This window comes from Eubalaena glacialis, chromosome 2 (genome assembly GCF_028564815.1).
Source record: "Eubalaena glacialis isolate mEubGla1 chromosome 2, mEubGla1.1.hap2.+ XY, whole genome shotgun sequence".
NCBI lineage: Eukaryota > Metazoa > Chordata > Mammalia > Artiodactyla > Balaenidae > Eubalaena > Eubalaena glacialis.
In genome coordinates this window covers 158,079,915-158,101,444 of record NC_083717.1, presented here as the reverse complement: position 1 = coordinate 158,101,444, position 21,530 = coordinate 158,079,915, and the positions used below count along the sequence as shown (strand labels likewise).

The 21,530-nt window shown below is 37.8% G+C and overlaps 2 protein-coding genes across 2 annotated transcripts in view; one reads left to right on the top strand and one right to left on the bottom strand.

Moving 5' to 3' along the window:
* The window catches only part of ESR2 (estrogen receptor 2), a 170,977-nt gene extending 169,267 nt beyond the window's left edge, over positions 1-1,710 (top strand). Inside the window, exon 9 of the mRNA XM_061180888.1 lies at positions 1,577-1,710. Coding sequence (XP_061036871.1) covers positions 1,577-1,710 — 134 coding nt within the window. The remainder of the gene's footprint in view (positions 1-1,576) is intronic.
* Positions 1-21,530, bottom strand: part of SYNE2 (spectrin repeat containing nuclear envelope protein 2) — a 318,208-nt gene that overhangs the window by 114,205 nt on the left and 182,473 nt on the right. The window contains exons 50-57 of the mRNA XM_061180891.1: positions 20,900-21,044; positions 19,816-20,034; positions 14,874-15,139; positions 13,237-13,405; positions 10,415-10,570; positions 7,908-8,048; positions 5,742-5,924; positions 4,843-4,980 (exon numbers count right to left, since the gene is read on the bottom strand). Coding sequence (XP_061036874.1) covers positions 4,843-4,980; positions 5,742-5,924; positions 7,908-8,048; positions 10,415-10,570; positions 13,237-13,405; positions 14,874-15,139; positions 19,816-20,034; positions 20,900-21,044 — 1,417 coding nt within the window. The remainder of the gene's footprint in view (positions 1-4,842; positions 4,981-5,741; positions 5,925-7,907; positions 8,049-10,414; positions 10,571-13,236; positions 13,406-14,873; positions 15,140-19,815; positions 20,035-20,899; positions 21,045-21,530) is intronic.

The following is a 21,530-nucleotide window of genomic DNA, read 5'->3' as shown; positions in this document are numbered from 1 at the left end:
GCCAATATGGTTAAGAGGTAAATTCTTGCCAAACTGATCTGGATTTAATGCCCTCCCAAAATTCAAACAGACCTCTGCATAGATATTGACAAGATGATTCTAAAACTTATATGGAAATGCAAAAGACCCAGATTAGCCAAAACAAATTTGAAAAAGAACAAAGGACTAAGTTGTAGAATTTATACTACCTGATTTCAAGATTTACTATAAAGCTGTAGCAATTAAGACTGTGTCATATTGGTAAAAGAATAGACACAAAGATCAATAGAACAGAAGAGACAGCCCAGAAACAGACCCACATATATGAGATGTCAATTGATTTTAACAAAGCACCAAAGTAATTCAATAGTGAGTCTTTTCAAAACATGGATAATCCCATAGAAAAAAAATGAACCTTGATTCTTGCTTCATACCATATACAAAAATTAACTTTATTTATTTATTTATTGTTTTTTTTTAACATCTTTATTGGAGTATAATTGCTTTACAATGGTGTGTTAGTTTCTGCTTTATAACAAAGTGAATCAGCTATACATATACATATATCCCCATATCTCCTCCCTCTTGCGTCTCCCTACCCCACCCTCTAGGTGGTCACAAAGCACTGAGCTGATCTCCCTGTGCTATGCAGCTGTTTCCCACTAGCTATCTATTTTACATTTGGTAGTGTATTTAAGTCCATGGATTACAGACCTACAAGTAAGAGTTAAAACTATAAAATTTCTAGAAGAAAAGATAAGAGGAAATCCTTGTGACCCTGGGTTTGATAAAGATTTCTTAGATACAACACAAAAGAGTAATCTATAAAAGAAAAATATTGATAAGTTAGACCTCCTCAAATTAATAACATTTGCTCTTTGAAAGACAATATTAAGAGAATGAAAAGACAAGCCACAAACTAGGAGAAAATATTTGTAAATCACATATGTGACAAAGGATTTTAGAATATTATATAAATAATACTTACAATTCAATAATAAAAAGACAAATAACCCAATTAAAAAATAGGCCAAAAAACCCCAAAAAACTGAACCGACATTTCACAGATGAAGTGTACAAGTGATAAATAAGCATATGAATAAATGCTCAAATAAAAAAATCATTAGTCATTAGAGAAATGCCATTTAAACCACAGTGAGATACCACTACTTGTCACTAGAGTATCTAAAACTTAAAAGACAGATACTATCGAGTGCTGACAAGAATATGGAGTCATTAGAACTCCAGTGGGAATGAAAAATGGTAAAGCCATCTTGGAAAATAATTTAGCAGTTTCTTAGTTAAATACCATAAGAGCCAGCAATCTATTCCTAGGTATTCATCAAATGAAATGACGTGAAAACCTATGTCCACACAAAGATTTGTATATGAATGCTCACAGAGGCTTTGCTCATAATAGCTGTTGCAGCTTCTAAAATGGCACCCAATAATCCCCACATCCTGGTACTCATGTCCTTATAATCAGTTCTCTTGAATGCAGGCTGAGCTTACTGATTTACTTCTAATAAGATATGGCAGAAATGATGAGATGTCACTTCCAAGATTAGATTATAAAAGACCATTTCTGTCTCGGGAGCTCTCTCACTCTTTTTTAGATTGTTCATGGTGAAGGGAGCCAGCTGCCATGCCATAAGGCAGTCTTGTGGAGAGGCCCTCACATCTGTGAATGGAAGTGGGTCTTCTGAGGCCTGCCAACAGCCACGTGAATGAGCCTGGAAGTGCATCCTGTCTCTTCCTTCACCAAACTGAGCCTTCAGATGAGATCACAGCCTTGGCTGACACCTTGACTGCATTCTCATGAGAGACCTTGAGCCAGAACCACTCAGGTAAGCCATGCCTGGATTCCATAATTCTTGTTTTAAGCTGTTAACTTCAGGAATGATGTGTTACAACGCAATAGATACGGAATACATAGCCCCAAACTTGAAATAACCCAAATGTCTATTAACTGGTGAAGGAATAAACATATTGCATATTTCCACAAATGGAATACTATTTAGCAGTCAAAAGAATAAACTACCTATAAATGTAACAACCTGAATGAATCTCGAAAACATTAAGCTAAGTAAAAGAAGTCAGGCCCAAAAGACTGTATGATTCTATTCATTGGATACTGTAGAGAAGGCAAAACTATAGGAATAGAAACCAATGAGTGATTACATAGGGCTGAACACAGGTAAAAGGATACTGACTGCAAAGGAGCATAAAGAAACTTTTTGGGGTGATGGAAATGGTCTTTATGTATTGATGGTGGTAGTGGTTACACAACTGGATACCTTTATCAAAACTTACCTAAGCTGTACACGTAGGTGTTTTTTACTATCTGTAAATTATACCTTAATGAAGTTGATTTAAAGAACAAATTGTTTTCCTATTTTCTACAATGACAATTTATGTTTCATTGAGTCTTCATTACAACAGCAGACTTCATGGAATCATCTTTAGGTTATGAAAACCGAATTTAACAAATGCAATCGAGGTGGAAGGTTATAGTGCGATTAAAACAGACTTTTAAACCTTAGTTGAGAGTTTTGATACTTCTTTAAGAGTCATTTTAAAAATCAATACCAGGTAATGTTAGAAAAATGGTAAAGGGTGCCCTAAAGTAGGGCAACTATTTTCAAAATAGGAACAAAGTGGGGTATCCACATGGGACTACTTATTTATGACTTATTTCCCATTGGGGGATTTATTAGAATACATTCTGTGGACATCAGCCTGCATATCCCCTTGTCCCTACTTCCTCCAGCTAATAACCTAAGTCCTACTCAGTTCCATGTAAACAAAGGTCAGCAAAGGAGGGTGTCCTGAACAGTTTGAGAGATACTTTTACACTTTTACATTTGTGTCAGAAGGCGGCAGTAAAACTTCAGCTGTTTTGCATATGTTCATTCTTGTACATTTTTTAAAAACTCCTAATAAGCATTTGAGGAAAAAAAAGCATCATTCCTCTCTTCTGTCTGCAAACTTCTTGAAAATGATGAAAAATACAGGTGATTTAAAATAAAAAGATGACATGCTTTGGGGATGTGGAAAGTCAACCCAAGAGGTGGGGGTAGAAATCACAGGCAAGGGGAAGAAAAGAAACAAGTAGGTGAAAATGCAGTATCTTTACAACTTTACCACAGGAAAAAACTGTGCCAAGAAGTCTCACAGGGGAGGTATGAAGTCAGTTGTTACTTAGGGACACATTGTGCTACTTTAAAGATATAAAAAAAAGAGTTGGATCAGCTTTGAGGTCTGATTACTCTAAAAATTGTTATAGGGGATTTCCCTGGTGGTGAAGTGGTTAAGAATCTGCCTGCCAATGCAGGGGACACGGGTTTGATCCCTGGTCCGGGAAGATCTCACATGCCGCAGAGCAACTAAGCCCATGTGCCACAACTACTGAGCCCACGCACCACAACTATTGAAGCCCACGTGCCCTAGAGCCCGTGCACCGCAACTACTGAGCCCACGTGCAGCAGCTACTGAAGCCTGTGCACTCTAGGGCCCGCGTGCTGCAACTACTGAAGCCTGAGCGCCAGAGCCTGTGCTCCGCAACAAGAGAAGCCACTGCAATGAGAAGCCCGCGCACCGCAACCAAGAGTAGCTCCAGCTTGCTGCAACTGGAGAAAGCCTGCAAGCAGCAACAAAGACCCAACGCAGCCCCCAAAATAAATAAATAAGCAAATGAATGAATGAATAAATAAATAAATAAAAATTGTTATACAATAAACCTTTCCCTAAGAGATTCTTTCTCATGGCTGAATAATGAGAGAAGGGAAATATGCCTTCACAATAAAATTTAAGCCAACATTCGGCATCCAGAAGATCTCTTGTAGTCATGGCCCTGAGTAGGAAAAGGCTTTCATTTGTTTTGCCTTTGTAGGTTAGCATGGAGACACAGGGCACCTGTGGAGCACCAGGAAGGACAGGAAATTTGGAATCATGGCATGCTAGAACTGGAAGGAACGACAGATTAGTTTTCTAATGCTGTGTAACTAATTACCACAAACTTAGCAGCTTAAAATAAAACAAACTTATTATCTCATAGTTTCCACGGCTCAGGAGTCCCGGCATGGCTTAGGTGGGTCCTCAGCTCAGGATGTCACAAGGCTGCAATCAAGGTGCCATCTGGAGCATGACTTTTTCTTCCAAGTTCATTCTGGTTGTTGGTAGAATTTAGTTGTAGGACTGAGATCCCAGTTTTCTTGCTGGCTGTTGACTGTGGGTCTCTCAGCTTTTGGAGGCCACCCTAGGGTCTTGGCTCCATGGCCCTCTCATAGTATGGCAGCTTACTTATTCAATCCAGCAGGAGAATCTCACTCTAGTCTGCTACCAGGGAGTCTTATAATTATACATCCATGATCAGTCATGTGTTCATGGGAGTGACTATCCCATATCCTCAGCTATATGATGTAACCTAATCAATGGAGTGACTATCTCATCACATACTCATATTCCTGCCCACACTCAAGGGAAGGGGATTATATAGGTCGTGTACACCAGGGAACAGGACTATTGGGAACCATCTTGGAATTCTACAACCAAAACCATCACCACCATTCAGTGCAACAGTCTTACTTCAGAGATCGGGGAAACTGTGGCCCATGGAGGACACAGTAAATTATCCCCAAAGTCATGAATTAGTTATCAGGACCGAAAGAATTAGATCCTGGTCTCCAAAATCCCTATCTAGAGCCTGCCACTCTCCCAAGCTTCCTTCTGCCATCTGGCATGCTTGAAGATAAGGTTGTTTTTTCAGGAAAGAAGGGGGAAAAAAGCATCGTGACAATCAGCTAAGCCACTAATCATTACGTAGATTCTACGACACCCAGGAAACACTGAAAGAACACTCACCTGAAGGGTGCTAGCGTGGTGACTCAGCGTCTTTGAAGAGTCATAGTCTGCAGGATCAGCCAGCAAACGACTGGTATTTTCTATCCAAGTCTCAGTACTCTTCAAAAGATCATGATACTCCTCCAGCTTAATTGTGGCCTGTGAAAGACAGGCAGTACCAAATTCAGTCTGATGTTTCCTCTTTGAGTTGAAGGATTCTTAAATGAAGAACTGGTTGCTGTCAGTCAGTGGTGTCAGGCCTCGCAGGGCCCCACACCCCACAGCTGGGCCACTTGCCCACCCCCTCCAGGTTTTGATCCTTCAGCCTGTAAAACTGATCCTGACCACAGGTGGGAAGGATTTAAGGAGTTCTACCCCAACGCTATGGGCCTCAGCAAGGGTTCCAAGTTAGCTTTGCAACTAGTCTGGTTCCCGTTTTACGCTCCACTTTGAAAACTGGACTTACACTTTGTCCTCCTGTACCAGGCCTTGTCCTATAGTATCCCAGTCCCTCTGAGAGTAGGTTCCTGCCTTGCTGCTGCTAGATCACATGTACAACTCACCCACCGTGACCCCTACTTGGAAGGGAGGGCAGGGGTGTCCTGTTCCCAAATGAGGTTCTTTCTCTGGCTCCCTGCTGGGACTCTTGAGATCGCCTGCCTGAAATTCCCTTACCTGTTTGAGAAGCCCAATTCTTACCCGGACTCCTACTGTGGTCTGACTTTTGGATTCTTGCTTCTGCCTGTGCCAGCAGTGCCCCTCAATGCCCACTTGAACCTATGGTGTAGCTCTAGCTTCAGGTCCTAAAACTGGCAATTCAAGGGAAACTGGCTGCCTCTGAATATGTACTTTTGTTTTGTTTTAAACCCATCTCACTACTACCACATGCTCCGTGTAGCTATCGCGTGTTACAGCCATACCTTGTTTAATTGTGAGGTTCTATATTCTGCCCTCTGTGATACTCGCTGATACTGCTGGAAAGGAATCATCAAGTTATCCATCCATTCTTGAGCTTGTCCTGGGTCCTGTTCAACAATGTCCTGAACTTCAGAATCCAGCTCATTTAGCTTGGAGTGCCAGAGATCCAGCTCATCCCACATCGTCTGGGGAAGAAAAGCGTTAAGTCCATTTGGATTGAAGATGTGTTGACTTCTAAGTTTTCACACAGTATCTGTACTTGTAAATGCTACCAAAACGACATGCCAGAGACAACATCCCAGGCAAAGTTTTTCACTTATGCCCAGAAACCACTTGTGACCTGAACTGAAAAACACTTTTTCTGAGGTCTCTTAACTCTTACTGTATTCATTTCAGTACAAATTAGCTGTAAGGGGGCAGAAAGTCCTGGACATTTCCAGAGATGAATGACACCAAACAAGGTCAACGTAACCCTAATCTTTCAAGAGTGATGAGGTAACATTATGTTTAAAAGGGCTTGGGTAAATACCTAACCTATTTAGACCAGTATATATATCTACTTAATCTAGAAGACAATTCTTATTAAATGCAAAAATAAAACTGATAAAAAGAAAATACCTGCTCTGACTCAGACTAATGCACTGGCAGAAAATTCTAGCCACATGTATTAGTAGCAACTGCTTTTAGCTCAAGAAACCAATAGGCTGGATTCAAACCTGCACTTGTCTGGGCAGAGGAAATCTCAAAGACAACATTCAATTATTACTTAATATCTGTGTAAGAACATAATTTCTAGAAATGGGAAAATCTGACTAGTTAAAGTGCTAATTGAGAGCCCAAGATTTTGTCCAATGGCGAGCCATAGTCTGACCTATTTTTCAATTTAATCTTTTTAATCCTTTGACATCACATTTGTTTGGTTTAGAGGGGGCTGCAAAGTCAAAGGCAGGTATGATTGTTTGTGAGCAAATCTTGTTCACCTTATTTTAAGAGAGTATACACAGTCTAATGTCTTCCTCTATGAAGGAAAGACACATACAATAGGTACAATTATTTCTTTTAATATTTAGAATTATTTGTTTATTTTTACCAAAAGAAACACAGTCGAGTTAAATCAGAAACCAAAGGAGAGATTTATCTGCAGGGAGGAAGGGAACAGAGGGAAAGGGGGTGATAAGTGAGACTTCTCTGAGGATAACTTCTTTAAAAATTGAGGTATAACTGACATATAACATTTTATTAGTTTCAGGTGTACAACACAATTGTTCTTTTTTTTAAAAATAAATTTATTTATTTAATTTTGGCTGTGTTGGGTCTTCGTTGCTGCACGCAGGCTCTCTCTAGTTGCGGTGAGTGGGGGCCACTATTCCTCAGTAGTTGTGGCTTGCGGGCTCTAGAGCGCAGGCTCAGTAGTTGTAGCTCGTGGGCTTAGTTGCTCCACGGCATGTGGGATCTTCCCGGACCAGGGCTCGAACCCGTGGCCCCTGCATTGGCAGGCGGATTCTTAACCACTGCACCACCAGGGAAGTCCCACAATTGTTCAATATTTGTTTCTACCGTAAAATGATCACCACAATAAGTCTAGTTAAAAATCCTTCACCACACATAGTTACAAAATTTTTTTTCCCTGTGATGAGAACTTTTAAGATCTATTCTCTTAGCCCTATTTTTAAAAGTCTCCATTCATATTAGAATATTTCCTTAAAATATAAAGTAGAATAAGAATGTTTTCCACATGCAGGAGTTTACTTGGAAGTTAAGAGGTAGAATATTATGTTTATGTACAGTTCTACCTAAGACATTTTACAAGGGAAATAAATTTGGAATTTCTACTTTCCTCTGTTTCCCCCTGGCAGTCTAAAGAAAAGTTGTTAATACCATTCATATTTTACTGAAATGTTTTTATATATCAGTCTTCCCAAGACAAGATCCTTACTTTCCTTCCCTAGTGAAAAGGCTGGTCCCCAATCATAGGCTCTCAGGAGTTTGGGCATATTCCCACCATGGAAAAACTGAGAACAATTCTTAAATGCAACCTTCTCCACCAAGCCTCTGCAGGTGACGACACACTCAGTGAGGAGGGCCCCGTAAATCAGGGTTAGGATCCCTGTGATGACTGATGACAGGGAACATACCAAATGCTGAAGGAAGTTAAGGGAGGATGTTACCTTTTGAATTTCTTGAGCTTTCTCAATATTTTTGCTTTTCTGCTGCAACATCTTTTCTACATGCCGAAGCCCGTTGTTAATTTCGTCTATTTTTCTACTCATTGAATAGGATGGTGAGCTTTTCAAGACTTCATTGCTGATCTGTTTCAAAGGGAGAAAGACACAATGGAGATGTTTTCCGCACTCTATTCAGAGGTTCAAATGATAAAAGGGGTAGTCACAGTGTTTTGAGATTTTACTTGTACAAATCTTTTAAGGGCTAGGGGGAAAATTCCAAACCATACTGACTAATGCGTTAATGAGAGGGTAGATTAGTAGACTAGGAAAAGGCAGCTGTGCTGACCTGACCGTTCAAATCCAACCGAAAAAAAAAAAAGAAAAGAAAACTGGCCAACAGAAATCTGTTCAATGTAATCTACAGTACATACTACAGATATGTGCTGTGTTGGGCAATACTGCTGAGGGGACTGTCTGAAAGATACCCCAAGGGAGCAAATGATATTAAAGAATTCCTGGGAGAAAAATTATTTATTATACAGTTTCTATGTTTTATGAGAGAATCCTCTGCACAGATTTGTTTTCAATGAAAACAAACATTCTCAATTTGACATAAAAGATGTAATTCCCATCTTAATATTCATTTGGGTGAAATAACCTTCTAAAACTGGCTATTTCTTGCAGCAGAAAATCTTAGTTTTCTCTGTGTGGATGTTTCTAGTGTATGTTTTCCCAGCAATTAGAAATCTAGCTGCTGAACAGTGTAATTTTTTTATCAGAATGATTTTCCGAAGAAAATAACTTGTGCTAGGAAAGATAATAAATGAATGTTGAATGTATCATTTTTCAAATGCCTGATTAGTTCATATTCTTATTTTTTTAAGCTATGTTGATAAGGTTTTCTCCAAGCAGCCACTGAATAACCAAAAAATACTTAATGCTTTTGTATTATCCTTTTAATTAACTTTTTTAAAACCACTATATCCTTACAACCACTGGGACTAAACCTTCCAATGCAGATACTTTACAGATACAGAAACTGAAACACAGGCTAAAGTCATACATCATGTATGACTTGCTTAAAGTCATACATCAAGGTAGTGGGTGAACTCATCCCAAGAAGCCCGAGCCACCAGACACCAAGGCCCCAGGCTCTTTTCACAGCATCAGGTTGTTGATACTTTTATATAATGTTTTTATTCCACAGACCATACCACAGTCAAGATTTTTTAGAAAAAAAACTAATCCTGTATTAGTTTTTTTTTTTTTAATTACTGTATTAGCTTTTTATTGCTACGTAACAAATTACCACAAAATGAAGCTTTCTGATATTTTGGGCAGTTACTCTTCTGGCAGAAATGCCTATCATTTTTGTATATTAGGAGAGATCATGATTTAGGTAAAGTATGCAGCCATCTGAATTGCACAGAATGGTATTGTGTCTGTTGCCTGGATCCTACAGTCACATCACGCAATAAAAATAAGTTTTTATTGGTTACAAATATACACAGATATCAAAGTTACTGCTGAAATTTTCAACCCTAAATTTAAAAGGTAGATTTTGATTATTAACTCACTTTGTTAGGGATTTTCACATGAAGTAGTCAGGAGAACCAATTAAGTTTCTCTCAAAACATTTAGTATTCTCTTAAAATAAAATCAATAGTGCATGATTCTTGAGGAAGTTCCTTATAATAGATTATCTTGTATGTCAAATCAACATGATTTGTTATAACATATATTAGGAGTTTACATGTTTTTTACATGGGTTAGATTTTCCAAAGAAATCTGTCGCAAGTTTGAACCTGATTTTTTGTGTGCAATTAAAACCTGTTTTATTTACTAAATTATAGGTACTTTAGGCTTCAAAAAGCAATACAAAAATCCTTCTGTATTCTTCTGGACCAAACAGAATTTTGTTCTGTTGGATTTGGGCAGCCTTTAAATAATGCAATAAAATTGTCTTGCTAAACTCCTATGTCTCCAAGTACTATGAACCATTTCCCATTCTTTCTTCCAACCTGGACTTTCAGGTATAAAGATTTGCCTGGGTATGCTTTGTGAGAATTATGTTACCATCATCATTAGAAAGACACTGTGTGTTAAGTGCTATTCCTAGTAAGTTATGAAATGTGTGTTCTTACTGTTCTTGGTTGCAATTTCAAAATGTTAAAAGCGAAGTATTATTCATGACCAAAATTTTAAAGTGATTTTCCGGAGGAAAAAAAAGCCAAGTAAAAGCCAATATATAACTCTATTTTTAAATGCAAGAGAAGAAAAACTAAGCATCTTGACAACTAAAAATTAATAGACTAATTCTGTTACCTGTGTCACTTACTTAGAGCAACTCCGTCTCAGTATCAATACACAAAATTATCACTCAACTAAACTCTATAAAAACAGACATAGCTGAAATCAGGGCAAATGTAAATGTGATATTAAATGATATGTTCTTCTTTACATTCATTCACCTCCATAAATAATAATACGAATACAAACATTATTATTACCTTCTCATCTACGTCTTCTAAAGCTTTTCTGCATTCTTCCACCTGGGATTCAATCTCTGCAGGGACTATGGTGTACATTTCAGAATACTTGATTCGCAGTTTTTCCATAATATTCTCAAAAGTTAGCTTCCCTTTCTTAAGAATGCTTTGAAGCTCCTAAAAAATCAAGAGAGTTTCAAATGCTCACAGGACAGAGAAAAAGTTTAACTCTAAAAATGAAAGCAGCTTTCCAGCACATCCTTATGATTTAAATGAGCAAACTTTGCATGACAAAACCTCACTATTGATACAAGCTGATTAAGCATGAGAGATACTCAGTTTGGTCAGATGATGCTTTCTAATTTGTAAGAATTAAACTTGATATCTCTCCATAGTGTCAAACCATTGTCCTGAAAAGATATTACAACATCTCCTGCTTCTAAAGTACCTCTAGGATTTAGTTATATCTCAGTAGCAGTCTCGATCTAAAAAGCTGCAAGCAGCAAATAGTTTCAAAGAAGTTTTATTTTATTATTAACTTGTTGCCATTTCTGCTTCTTCCTACATTATCATCACAATGATTCAAGGCCACTAAAAGCCCTGTGCCTGAAGCAGAAGTGTCTGCTTTCATGTAATTAGACAGCCCAGCACAGCTCAACTTCTTTCAAAAGGGAGGGTTCCAGTTCCTTGCAAAGAATGTGGGTTTTTAGGAGATAAAAGAAACCTGAACAAATAGTCTATTGGTCGTGGCCTAGAAACAGAATCTGATCTACGTACTCCTGCACTAATTATAAAGGAGAAACTCATTTGTTTGGGAAAGTTTCCCAAAGATCAAGTGGAAAAATACTTCTTGACTTTACTGTGGCTTTTTGGGTTTTCTTTTGTTTTTACAGTAGCTGTTCAGTAGCATTATCTGTGTTAATGGATTGAGTCACCACACTGAAGAATGATTACAATTTTGAATGACTCCGAGATGTGTCACTGCTTTCCTTTTCTTAGCCCTCAACAGAGAACAACTCTAGAGGAAAAGTTAAAGAATAGTGTGCCATTCAGAGAAAGGTAGGGTTTGAGGTACAGACTGCTCCTCGTTTATCTAGACCTAGCCAGGAGTACAGGTCTTCATTCAGAGCTACACTCAGATGGCTTCCCCATGAAGACTGCCTCTGTGAGGGAGAGTAAGTTTCCTTTTGCAACATTGATACCAAAAGCTCTGGTGAATAACAGCATGCAACTTTTGAACGAACTTCCAAATGTCATTTTTGCCTGTTACCACCTAGTGGAATGAGAAGAGATTGTTCGGAAAATGACCCTTAGCCTATGCATAGATAGTGTGATATAATAAATACATTTAGCCTTCATCCCCGGTTCCTGGCACAGCTTCTAACACCCTTGGAATTTCCTGCATAGGGGTGAAAGGAGTGTCTTTTGTTATTTATAACAAGTCTTTTCCAACCATACCTGAGTTTATGGTAATGAGAAGATTCTTGGTGGTGGGGCTGGGGGGTGACAGCTTCAGGATGGGGCTGGTGCCAGAGGAACCAACTGTGTGATTAGAGGGCTAGAACTTTCAACCGCACTTCCAGACCTCCAGAGGGGAGAAGGGCTGGAGGTTGAGTTAATAACCAACTGTCAATGACTTAATCAATCACGCCTATTAATGGAACCTCCATAAAAACCCTTAAACAAGGTTTGGAGAGCTCTGGATTGATGGACACGTCAAGGTGCTGGGAGAGTGGCGCACCCAGAGAGAGCATGGAAGCGCCACATCCTTCCCCCATACATGTCTTCCACTTGCTGTTTCTGAGTTGTATCCTTTATAATAAACCAGTAATAGTAAGTAAAGTGCCTTCCTAGTTTTCTGAGCCATTCTAGCAAATTTATAAACCTGAGGATGGGGTCCTGGGAGCTGCTGCTTTATAGCCTGTCGGTCAGAAGTACGGGTGGTGTTTCTATTTAAAGAGAAAAAAGTGAAGTTCTTTACTTGGAATCCAAATACTTAAAAAAATAGATTTCATGTCTTAAGGAAAGTATGAGGGAAAAGCAATTTGGCTATTTTTAACCAAAGAATTTTCTTCTATGGAGGCATATGATTTTGTCTCTCTGTAATCAAGATTATTCTAGTTTATATTTACATATCAAAGTAAAATCTGTTATTTGTATTGTGTCATTTTCTATGCAATAGCTTTTTAAAGTTAACTCTTTTCTGCTTGAACATCTTTTTAAAGTTATGGAAGACAACATTTACATGATTTTTTTGAATAAAGCATTTCTCAAAATGTTAAAAAAAAAAAAGAAGTATGGGTGGCATCTGAAGTGGGGGCAGACTTGTGGGACTGAGCCCTTAACCTGGGGGTCGATACTAACTCCTTATAGTTAGTGTCAGAATTGAACTGGTGTCCCAGTTGGTGTCTGGAAAAAAACCTGTCCCAGTTGGGGAATAGGTTGGTGTGGGGAAAAAAGGCCTCACACATTTGGTGGCAAGTGCTGTGAGTAAAAACAGTTCTACCCCTCTCAGAGACTAGATACTATATCCTATAAAGTGAGCAGTCCTACATACTACTCAAGAGTGGTCTGAGACCCCTGTACACCAAACACACTTGAAATGTGGTTGGAAAAGGGCTGCTGGCCTACCTCCTGACCTAGTCCCAACTCCGCTCTCTGTACTCCAGCCATATTGATCTCCTGTGGCTCTGCCCACACCATGCCACAGGGCCTTTGCCCACATTTTATTCTTCTTCTAGATTCCCTCTACACTAGCCACAGGGTTATCTCTGCTCCAAGAACTTTGGACTCAAGATTTCAGACCTGTATCAGCCACATTCACTAGTTCATTCCTCACTTACCTCAAGCTGTTCTGACTTTTCTGGGTGGTCTTGTAATTCCATATTTTGGAAAAAGGTTGTAGTCTGCTGAAATGAATTCTTCAAAGTAATTATTTCTTTTGTAAAGGCATGTCTTTCTTGGATTTCATTCTGCATCAATTCCTTATTTTTTTGAGCCTTCTGGAAAAGCCTAAGATATAGCATCAGAATAAAATTGTTCCTCTATCCCGCTTTTCTGTGTAATAGTTTTATTTCAACAATTAATATAATGTCTGCATAGCTCACAAAAGATTTTTTTTTCCTGAGAGAAAAGTACCAGTTTTCAATGGTTTATATACTATATATACAAACATACATCAAATTCTATCACTCCATCAAAAAAGAGAGATATATGTTTACGTATAACTGATTCACTTTGCCATACAACAGAAACTAACACAACATTGGAAAGCAACTATACTCCAATAAAAATTAATTTAAAAAAAGAGAAAAAAAAACCTCTCTAAAACTTTCATCCCAAAATATCTTCTTTTCACACTTTACATTCCAATTGCCATATTTTTTTCCTTGTAATCCTTGAGTTCAATTGAACGTGACTCAGAGGTGTGAATGAAGTCATGCATGGGCCCTTGGAGTCATAGACGATGGAATTAGCCTTTCTATCCAAGCTGACCCCATTTACTGTGGAGGCAGCCATCATATTATTGGAGGAGTTTAAGTGGGCAAAATCTTTCCTGAGAGCTATCTGGTAAGTATTTCTAGCTATAAAGATATTATTGATATATCCTTTGACCTGATGATCATACTTCTTGGCATCTTTCTCAATGAAGTAATCACAGATGCACAAAGAGATTCTAGCATAAGAATATTCATTACAGTGTTTTTATAAAAGTAAAATAAATTACATATAATTTAAAGGTTCTATATTAGGGACTTGGTTAAATACATTATAGCATATCCACATGGTGAAATATTATACAGTTATATTTTAAAGAACATTTAATAGCATAGGAAAATAAATATGCTTATAAATGATTCAGCAGAATATAAAACAGTATAGTACTATGATCACAATTTTTTAAAAAGTACAGCCATAGTAAGAAAGATGAGTGATTGGCAGTGATTGTTGCTGAGTGGTAAAATTAAAGGTGGTTTTTATATTAATCTTTATAATTATTCACATTCTCTAAACTTCCTATAATGAATATGTATTACTAAGTTAGAAAAACAGCAAACATTTAAAAAAATTTGAAACACCAGGATGGAAAATGTGTGCTTGTTTTAATTACCGTTAATATTAATCTTTTCCAAAATAGATAACTAATGAGAACCTACTGTATAGCACAGGGAACTCTACTTAATGCTCTGCGGTGACCTAAATGGGAAGGAAAGCAAAAAAGAGGGGATATATGTATATGTATAGCTGATTCACTTTGCTGTGCAGTAGAAACTAACACAACACTGTAAAGCAACTATACTCCAATAAAAAGAATTAATCTTTTCCATCATTTTTATACCTATCAGTGTTGATGCAACTCGATTCTGTCATATCATTTGTCATTGTTCTATAATAATTTTATATTCTAGAAATTCAATATTTTCTCAATTTTTCCTGAGTTGTCAAGCACATTTCCTTAATAGTTTTTCATAAATCTTACTTGTTGCATCGTTCTTGCATAGACATAATCTCTTGAGATGCAGAAACAGTTTCCATAGCCCTTAAGCCTTCAGGAGTGTTCTGGATATTTTTTATGCGCTGCAGAAGTAGGGCCAGTAACAGCTGCTGCCTCTCCACATTCTCTTCATATTGGCATAAACAATCCAGCAGCTCTGAGAATTCCTCTGTGGTGGCTGCCTCTTTTGTTTTGGAAATTTCAGGGAGTTCTTCTTGAAGATTATCTAAAATAATTGCTTCTCGTTCAATCTAATTCAATAAGCAAAAAAAAAAAAAAAGGGAGCTAAAATAAGTAAAATATACTCTTACCACTTCAGGACTCAGCAATCACAATTTTCACATACTGGCTCTTCAAAGGATTCCCAAAGCCACATCCCACTTCAAGGTAATATTTGTCTTCCTACAGCTGGGAGTATTATCTCTCCACTATCCCAATCCCATAGTTCCCAGCTATTGATCATGTATATGTGTGATTAAAAAGAAGTATTGCTGTTATGAGCTGAAGGAAATGCTACTGAATATTTTCATAATTTCTTTCCCCTTCCAATTTCAGTTGCTTTATTAAAGCAATTATTTCTCCTGACTCAGATACCCCTAAGTTAGTTAGAATGAGCTCCACCAAACTGCATCCATGAAGTAGAAGAGGTTGGGCATTTTTTCTACAGGTCTCTTTTCTTTCACATCCAATGCTCAAAAAAGTAAGCCCTCAATACCCTGTCACTCACCTACACCAATGGGAAAGCAGCCCAAATTACTGGACTGCTCATGTATTTCTCAACCACAGCTAAATGCAGAACTCAGAAATACATAACCTATCAATAATAAATCAAATATCTAGAAAGTGGAGTTCTACCAGCCCTGAAACTCAGAACAGAGACAGAAAATCAGATCCCTCTTATTCCCTCCTCAAATCCTCTGGCCCTCTCGTCAGCAGCACTGTACATTTACCACATTCTGTCCCAGCATTGCCAACATTCCTGCTCTACGTTCAGACAGAGTCAGGCATCCTGCAATCTTGACATTACTGAATATCACAGAGGTCAACGACATTTATGATATCATGCTAACTGAAATGATAAATGAGGACCTGGATGCCCAGTAAGACATGCCAGAGAGTGAGATATAAAGCCTATGAGAATTCAGGAGCCCCAGCATCAATTAAGTTCCCAGGGGGCCAGTAGTCTGGGGCATGCCAGGGGACTTCTATAAGGTAAAGATCAAGTTGTTCAGTCTTGCGCCTCTGTTGCCAAGAAAGAGGTGCAGCACTGGATGGGCCTTTTGGGATTTTGGCAGCCGTGTATGCTATACTGGTGACTATTGCTCAGATCCATTCATCAGAATGCCGCCAGTGCTGAGGAGGCAGTGCTGCAGGACCAGGCTATGGCATAAGCTGCCCTGTCACTTGGGCCATAGGTTCCAGCTGGGTCCCCAATCACTAGAATCCATGGGTACATGTGTACCCAATCTACATGTGTAGATTGGCCCCTCTCCAAGAGACCCAGTTATGGAATTTGTGCTTTCCATCCCCTCAAACCTAAATTCAGTTGAATTGATGTCCTAGTTCTCAAGCAGGCAGCTACACTTCCACCAGGGAATGGGATACAGGTTCCACTGGGTCATTTTGCAGTCCCCTCACTCCTCCACCAAAGAACCAGCATGCAAAGAAAGGAATAGCTATGTTGACAGAGGTAATTGTCCACCTAGGGTTTCCAATATACACTGGGGTTGAAAGAACTATGTCCGTAATTCAGGACTTAATGGAGCATCTCTTGGTGCTTCCATGGCCAGCGATAACCATAAATGGGCAACTGCAGCAACCAGGATCCAATAAGAGTAAAGCGACTAAAGGCTCTAACCTTTCCTGTGTCAGTTCTCCTATCTCCCATTCCTGTTCCCTTGGATCACTTTCCAAAATAAACCACCTGCTTACAAGCCCCTGCTCTCAGGTTCTGCTCTCTGCTGTAAAGCTGGTAAGTCATTAGGAGGAGAACACAAGGGGGAAGGATAATTTTTTTTAGGACAATAATTTTATCCAAAAGCCAGGCAATTCTTCAAATTGTGAATGGATAAACTAACTGCTGTACATGAGTCTGACAGACTATTACTCAGGAATAAAAAGAAATGAACTATTGATACAAACAGCAGCATGAATGAATCTCACATGCATTATGCTTAGCGAAAAAAGGCCAAACTCAAAAGGCCACAAACTATCCGAGTCTGTTTATATGACATTCTGAAGATGGCAAAACAGATTAATAATTGCCACAGGCTGGAGGTAATGGAAGGGGCTGACTACAAAGGGGCATATGGAACTTTCTTGGGTGGTGGAAATGTTCTAAGTCTTGATTTCATTGGTGGTCATGTGACTGTATGCACTTGTCAAAACGCAGCAAACTTTATACCAAAAAGAATGACGGCAGTCCCCAAATAAGTAAATAGTTGCCACAGAGATTATGCATTCACTCTTCAGCCCCTGGAAGATTTTCCCTGGACAGGTTATAAAACTTTTAGGATCACAGTCAGTTATAAAGTTGAGTCTAGAAAGGGAGAAGGAACCACAGTTGTTCCACGAGTAAACACAGAGAAGGAGACGGAAAAACCTGTAAGCAGCCAAAATAGAAACTAAAACAGGAAAGACTTTTGGATCTTTGGTACAAGGGGAAGAAGACAGCCTTACCCCTCCCATATCTTTGAAGACATGCCTTTATTCTAGCACACTGTGATCAGTGAAGCATAAAATGATGATCCTGAATAACCAGAAATGAATAATTAAATTAAGCAGATTCTGCTTAAGAAAAGAGGGAGGTAAGATTTCAGGGGGAAAAAACCGGTAAATCAAAATTTAAATTAATTTTTGAATTTGTAAATGTAAACAAGCATTTAAGTTTTCAAAAATCTACTTACACAAAACCTTTCTTCCATAAAGATACTGGATTGTTGTATTAGTACAGATGTTTTTAAAAACAGAAATTCATTTTGTCACATGTAAAATCACCAACCATGCCAATAGAATCTTGCATGTACAGGTATTTAGATGATATAATTTTTATTGAATGGATAAAAGCTATTTTAAAACTTACATCAATTTGGCATGTGTAAATGTCATTTAAGTTGACAGTTTAGTGGTTAAAAACAGAGTGTACATTTGAATCTTCTATCACTTATGAAGTCGAGCAAGTAACTCAATCTCACCGTGTCTCACTTTCTTCATCTATAAAATGAGAATGATAATCTCATCCTCATAGGATTCTTGCGAGGATGAATGTAAATACATGTAAAGTGCTTAGAACTATGCCTGACACGTGCTCAATTAAGTGCCCATTAAGTGTTAGCAGTTGTTGTTATTATTGTTATTACGTGAGAACATATTTTGTTGGTGTTATTCTTTGAAAAACACATTTTGTTAGCAGATATTGTCAAATGCTTGTACGGATAACTACAAAAATAACTACTATTAAATAGCTACTAAAATATGATTGCCAGTGGGCAGAGGGCAAGAGAAAGATAATGTAATAAAACAAAAAGAACAATAAGCTTAGGATTAGCCTAAACCTGGATGTGAATAAGAGCTGTCCCTCAAGAAATACTAAGTGCCCACTAAGTGCAAAGCCCTGTTCAGATTCTAAAATTACAGTGTGAGCAAAATAGATGTGGCCCCAGCCCATAGCCCCAGTTTAATCACTAGCTTGGAGGCTTGTACCAACTTAAATCTCTCAGTGACTCAGCTTCTCCATTTAGAAAATGGTGATAGTAGGTAACTCCTGAGGGCCATGCCAAGATTCAGCGGCATCATGTGTGAATTGTCTTTTTTTTTTTTTTTTTGGCCACGCCTTGCGGCTTAGTTCCCTGACCAGGGATGGAACCCGTGCCCCCTGCAGTGGGAGTGTGAAGTCTTAACCACTGGACCACCAGGGAATTCCCTGAACTGCCTTCTTAGCATAGCACACAGGAACACATTGCACAGAAGGACCTCAGTAAACCGTGCCATCGTGGATGGGAAAGAGCTGGAGGCTAGCGGCCCTGCTAAAAGGACAGTTTACAAAGTTCCTTGGAGTTTTAACATTCAAGAGACTATTTACTAACCAAACCCCAACAGCACCATCAAAATGATATTCATTTTCAAGAACAACAAGTTTTAAGCAGGAAAATATGATAGTGCTAAACGTTTAAATCCTAAAGCAATGTGACCTACTGCTAATCAAGTATTGATTATATTTGTCTTAAGTAAATTCAGCAGAAATTTTAACAGGAATAAGAGAGAAGGGTTTTCATTTAATGTTCTGATTTGTACCTCATTTATACCTGGTCCTTTGGAAAGATTAAAGAATACCCTAAGATATTTTTATACTATTTTAAATTTTCTTTCTAAATGTATGGGATGCCTAAGGCCTCAACCATGGTTAAATTAACATCTGTGATCGATATATATTACGGAGGTTTTCTTTGAGACAGTCTTCAGAAAGAACATCATACATATTTTTAGGTCAATACTTATTAACAATAGTAGTTAATTTCCACAGTTAACCACTGTAATTAATTTCAAAATTAATTGGTTATTATGAATATTACCTTATTCTAACCTCTAGTGTGATGGAGAGACATTTTTAAGAGGGCTTAGCTTATCTGCACGATAAAGATTTTAAAGTTCATATGAGCAAGTAGCCACTTATTTCTAAGAATTATTTGACACCAAAAAAATGCCACTGTCATGAAAGAACTTGAATCATTCTTGAATCATTCCTTGGAGATTATTTTGCTAGGACCTGACCTCTATAAACATTTACATGTTCCATACATGTGATGCAAACAAATGGTACAGGTTGAGGACTTGTTTTATATTAAAAAAAAAATGAAAATAATAAAACAATTTAAATGACATGTGTTAGTAAACTGTATGGTTTGACTGTTGCAAATGAAGCACTTACTTCTTCATGGATAAATTTCCACTCCTGCTTCAGTTCTTCACACCACAACTCCCATTCTTTAACAGCTTCCATCAAACTCAGCCATCTCTCCCATAGAGCAGATGTGCTTCTGAGTAAACAGAGGCTGTCACTATCTGTGCAGGTGGGTCTCAAGTGTCTGAGGACCTGTCGTACTTTCATGAGCTCTTCTTTGGCTGATGTAAGATTTGACACCAAGACCTTAAGAAAGAAAAGAAAAGGAATAGGAGGGATAGAAGTTTTCTGAATTCAGAACTATTCTGAAACTTATAAACTATTTTAATCTTGAACAAATAATGTTTTAAAATCATCCATAAGTATTACATAATCCATTTTTTAGTCCTTTTGGAAGTCAATTTGAGACAGATGAGAAGCATCTATATTATTATATTGCACATGAATTTGGAACTATGGGGACAAATAATGACCTATAAACCAATTTTTCTAAGTAAAAATGTGTTTTCCAAGGTAAATATCCTAGAAGTTCATTTTCTTATTTTAACGTAAGTCTCGTATTTTACTAGATAGCTAATTTGTACAATGCTTACTGTAATCAACCACCAACACATTATTTATGTTTTTTGGTTTTGTGTTTGTTTGTTTTGTGGTAGATGATAAGCACAGATGATTTAGAATGTCCTCATCCAAATGCTAATAACATAATACCATACACTGTAACAGATGAATATATGCAAAAACTAAAATTGCTCAGTAATAGAGTATAAGAAGTAACCAGAATTTAGCATTTCTGAAAGTTGCATTAAATGCTCTGTCATTGATCCAGCGATGTCCAACAAAACAACATGCAAGGTAACGCTTTAGAAAGAATGAATAATAAGGACAGGATGCTACTGGGGAGAAGACTGTCCTGTGAACCCAAATGATTAAATTTCTCAGAACCAATGCCTCATTTTCCCCATAGCTTTTGGTTTAGGAATTTTGTTGAGTGTACAACTCAGGTTGAAGATTTCTATGTGTCATAACAGAGCCACATCCCCTGATGCCTCCACCTGCTCTTTCTGCCAATTTTTTGCAGAGTCTTACTGAGATTTGCAAGTTCTATTACCTTGCTCTGTTCCAAGCGCTCTAAAGCTTCTTTGTATGACATTGGCAATGGGGACATGGACTGCCCAAGAACTGTCTCCATCTGGCTGAGGTTAGTGCAAATTTTCTCTTTTATTTTTCTATAGCCTTTGTAATTTTCAAGACACCTAGTGAGACACAGTTAGAAAAAAAAAAGTGATGTTAAATTTTATTTAGTGCAATAAATTCTGAACTTCCCAGAATGCATTCTGAACACTTAGTAAAAAATAGAATGTAATTCTCTTTTTGCTACTCAGTGTATTTCAACAAATATTTATATACCTGTTGTATTTATATTTATATATTTATATACCTGTTGTATTTATATACAACAAATATTTATATGCAGGTCCTGTGAGGACTACCTCCTCCTCACAGGACCTACATGAGACTTTTAATGCAAACTTTAACAGGCAGATAAGACTGTTCCTAAAACACCTAAACTGGAAAACTGCATTCTTGAGCACTGCTAATAGGTGTAAATTGGTACAATTCTTGTAGAAAACCACTTAGTCTTAAAAATGCTCATATCTTTTGATCCAACTTCTGCAATTAATCTTAAGGAATCAATCCTAACATAAGAAATTTATCCTATACCTTATAAAACCTTTTAC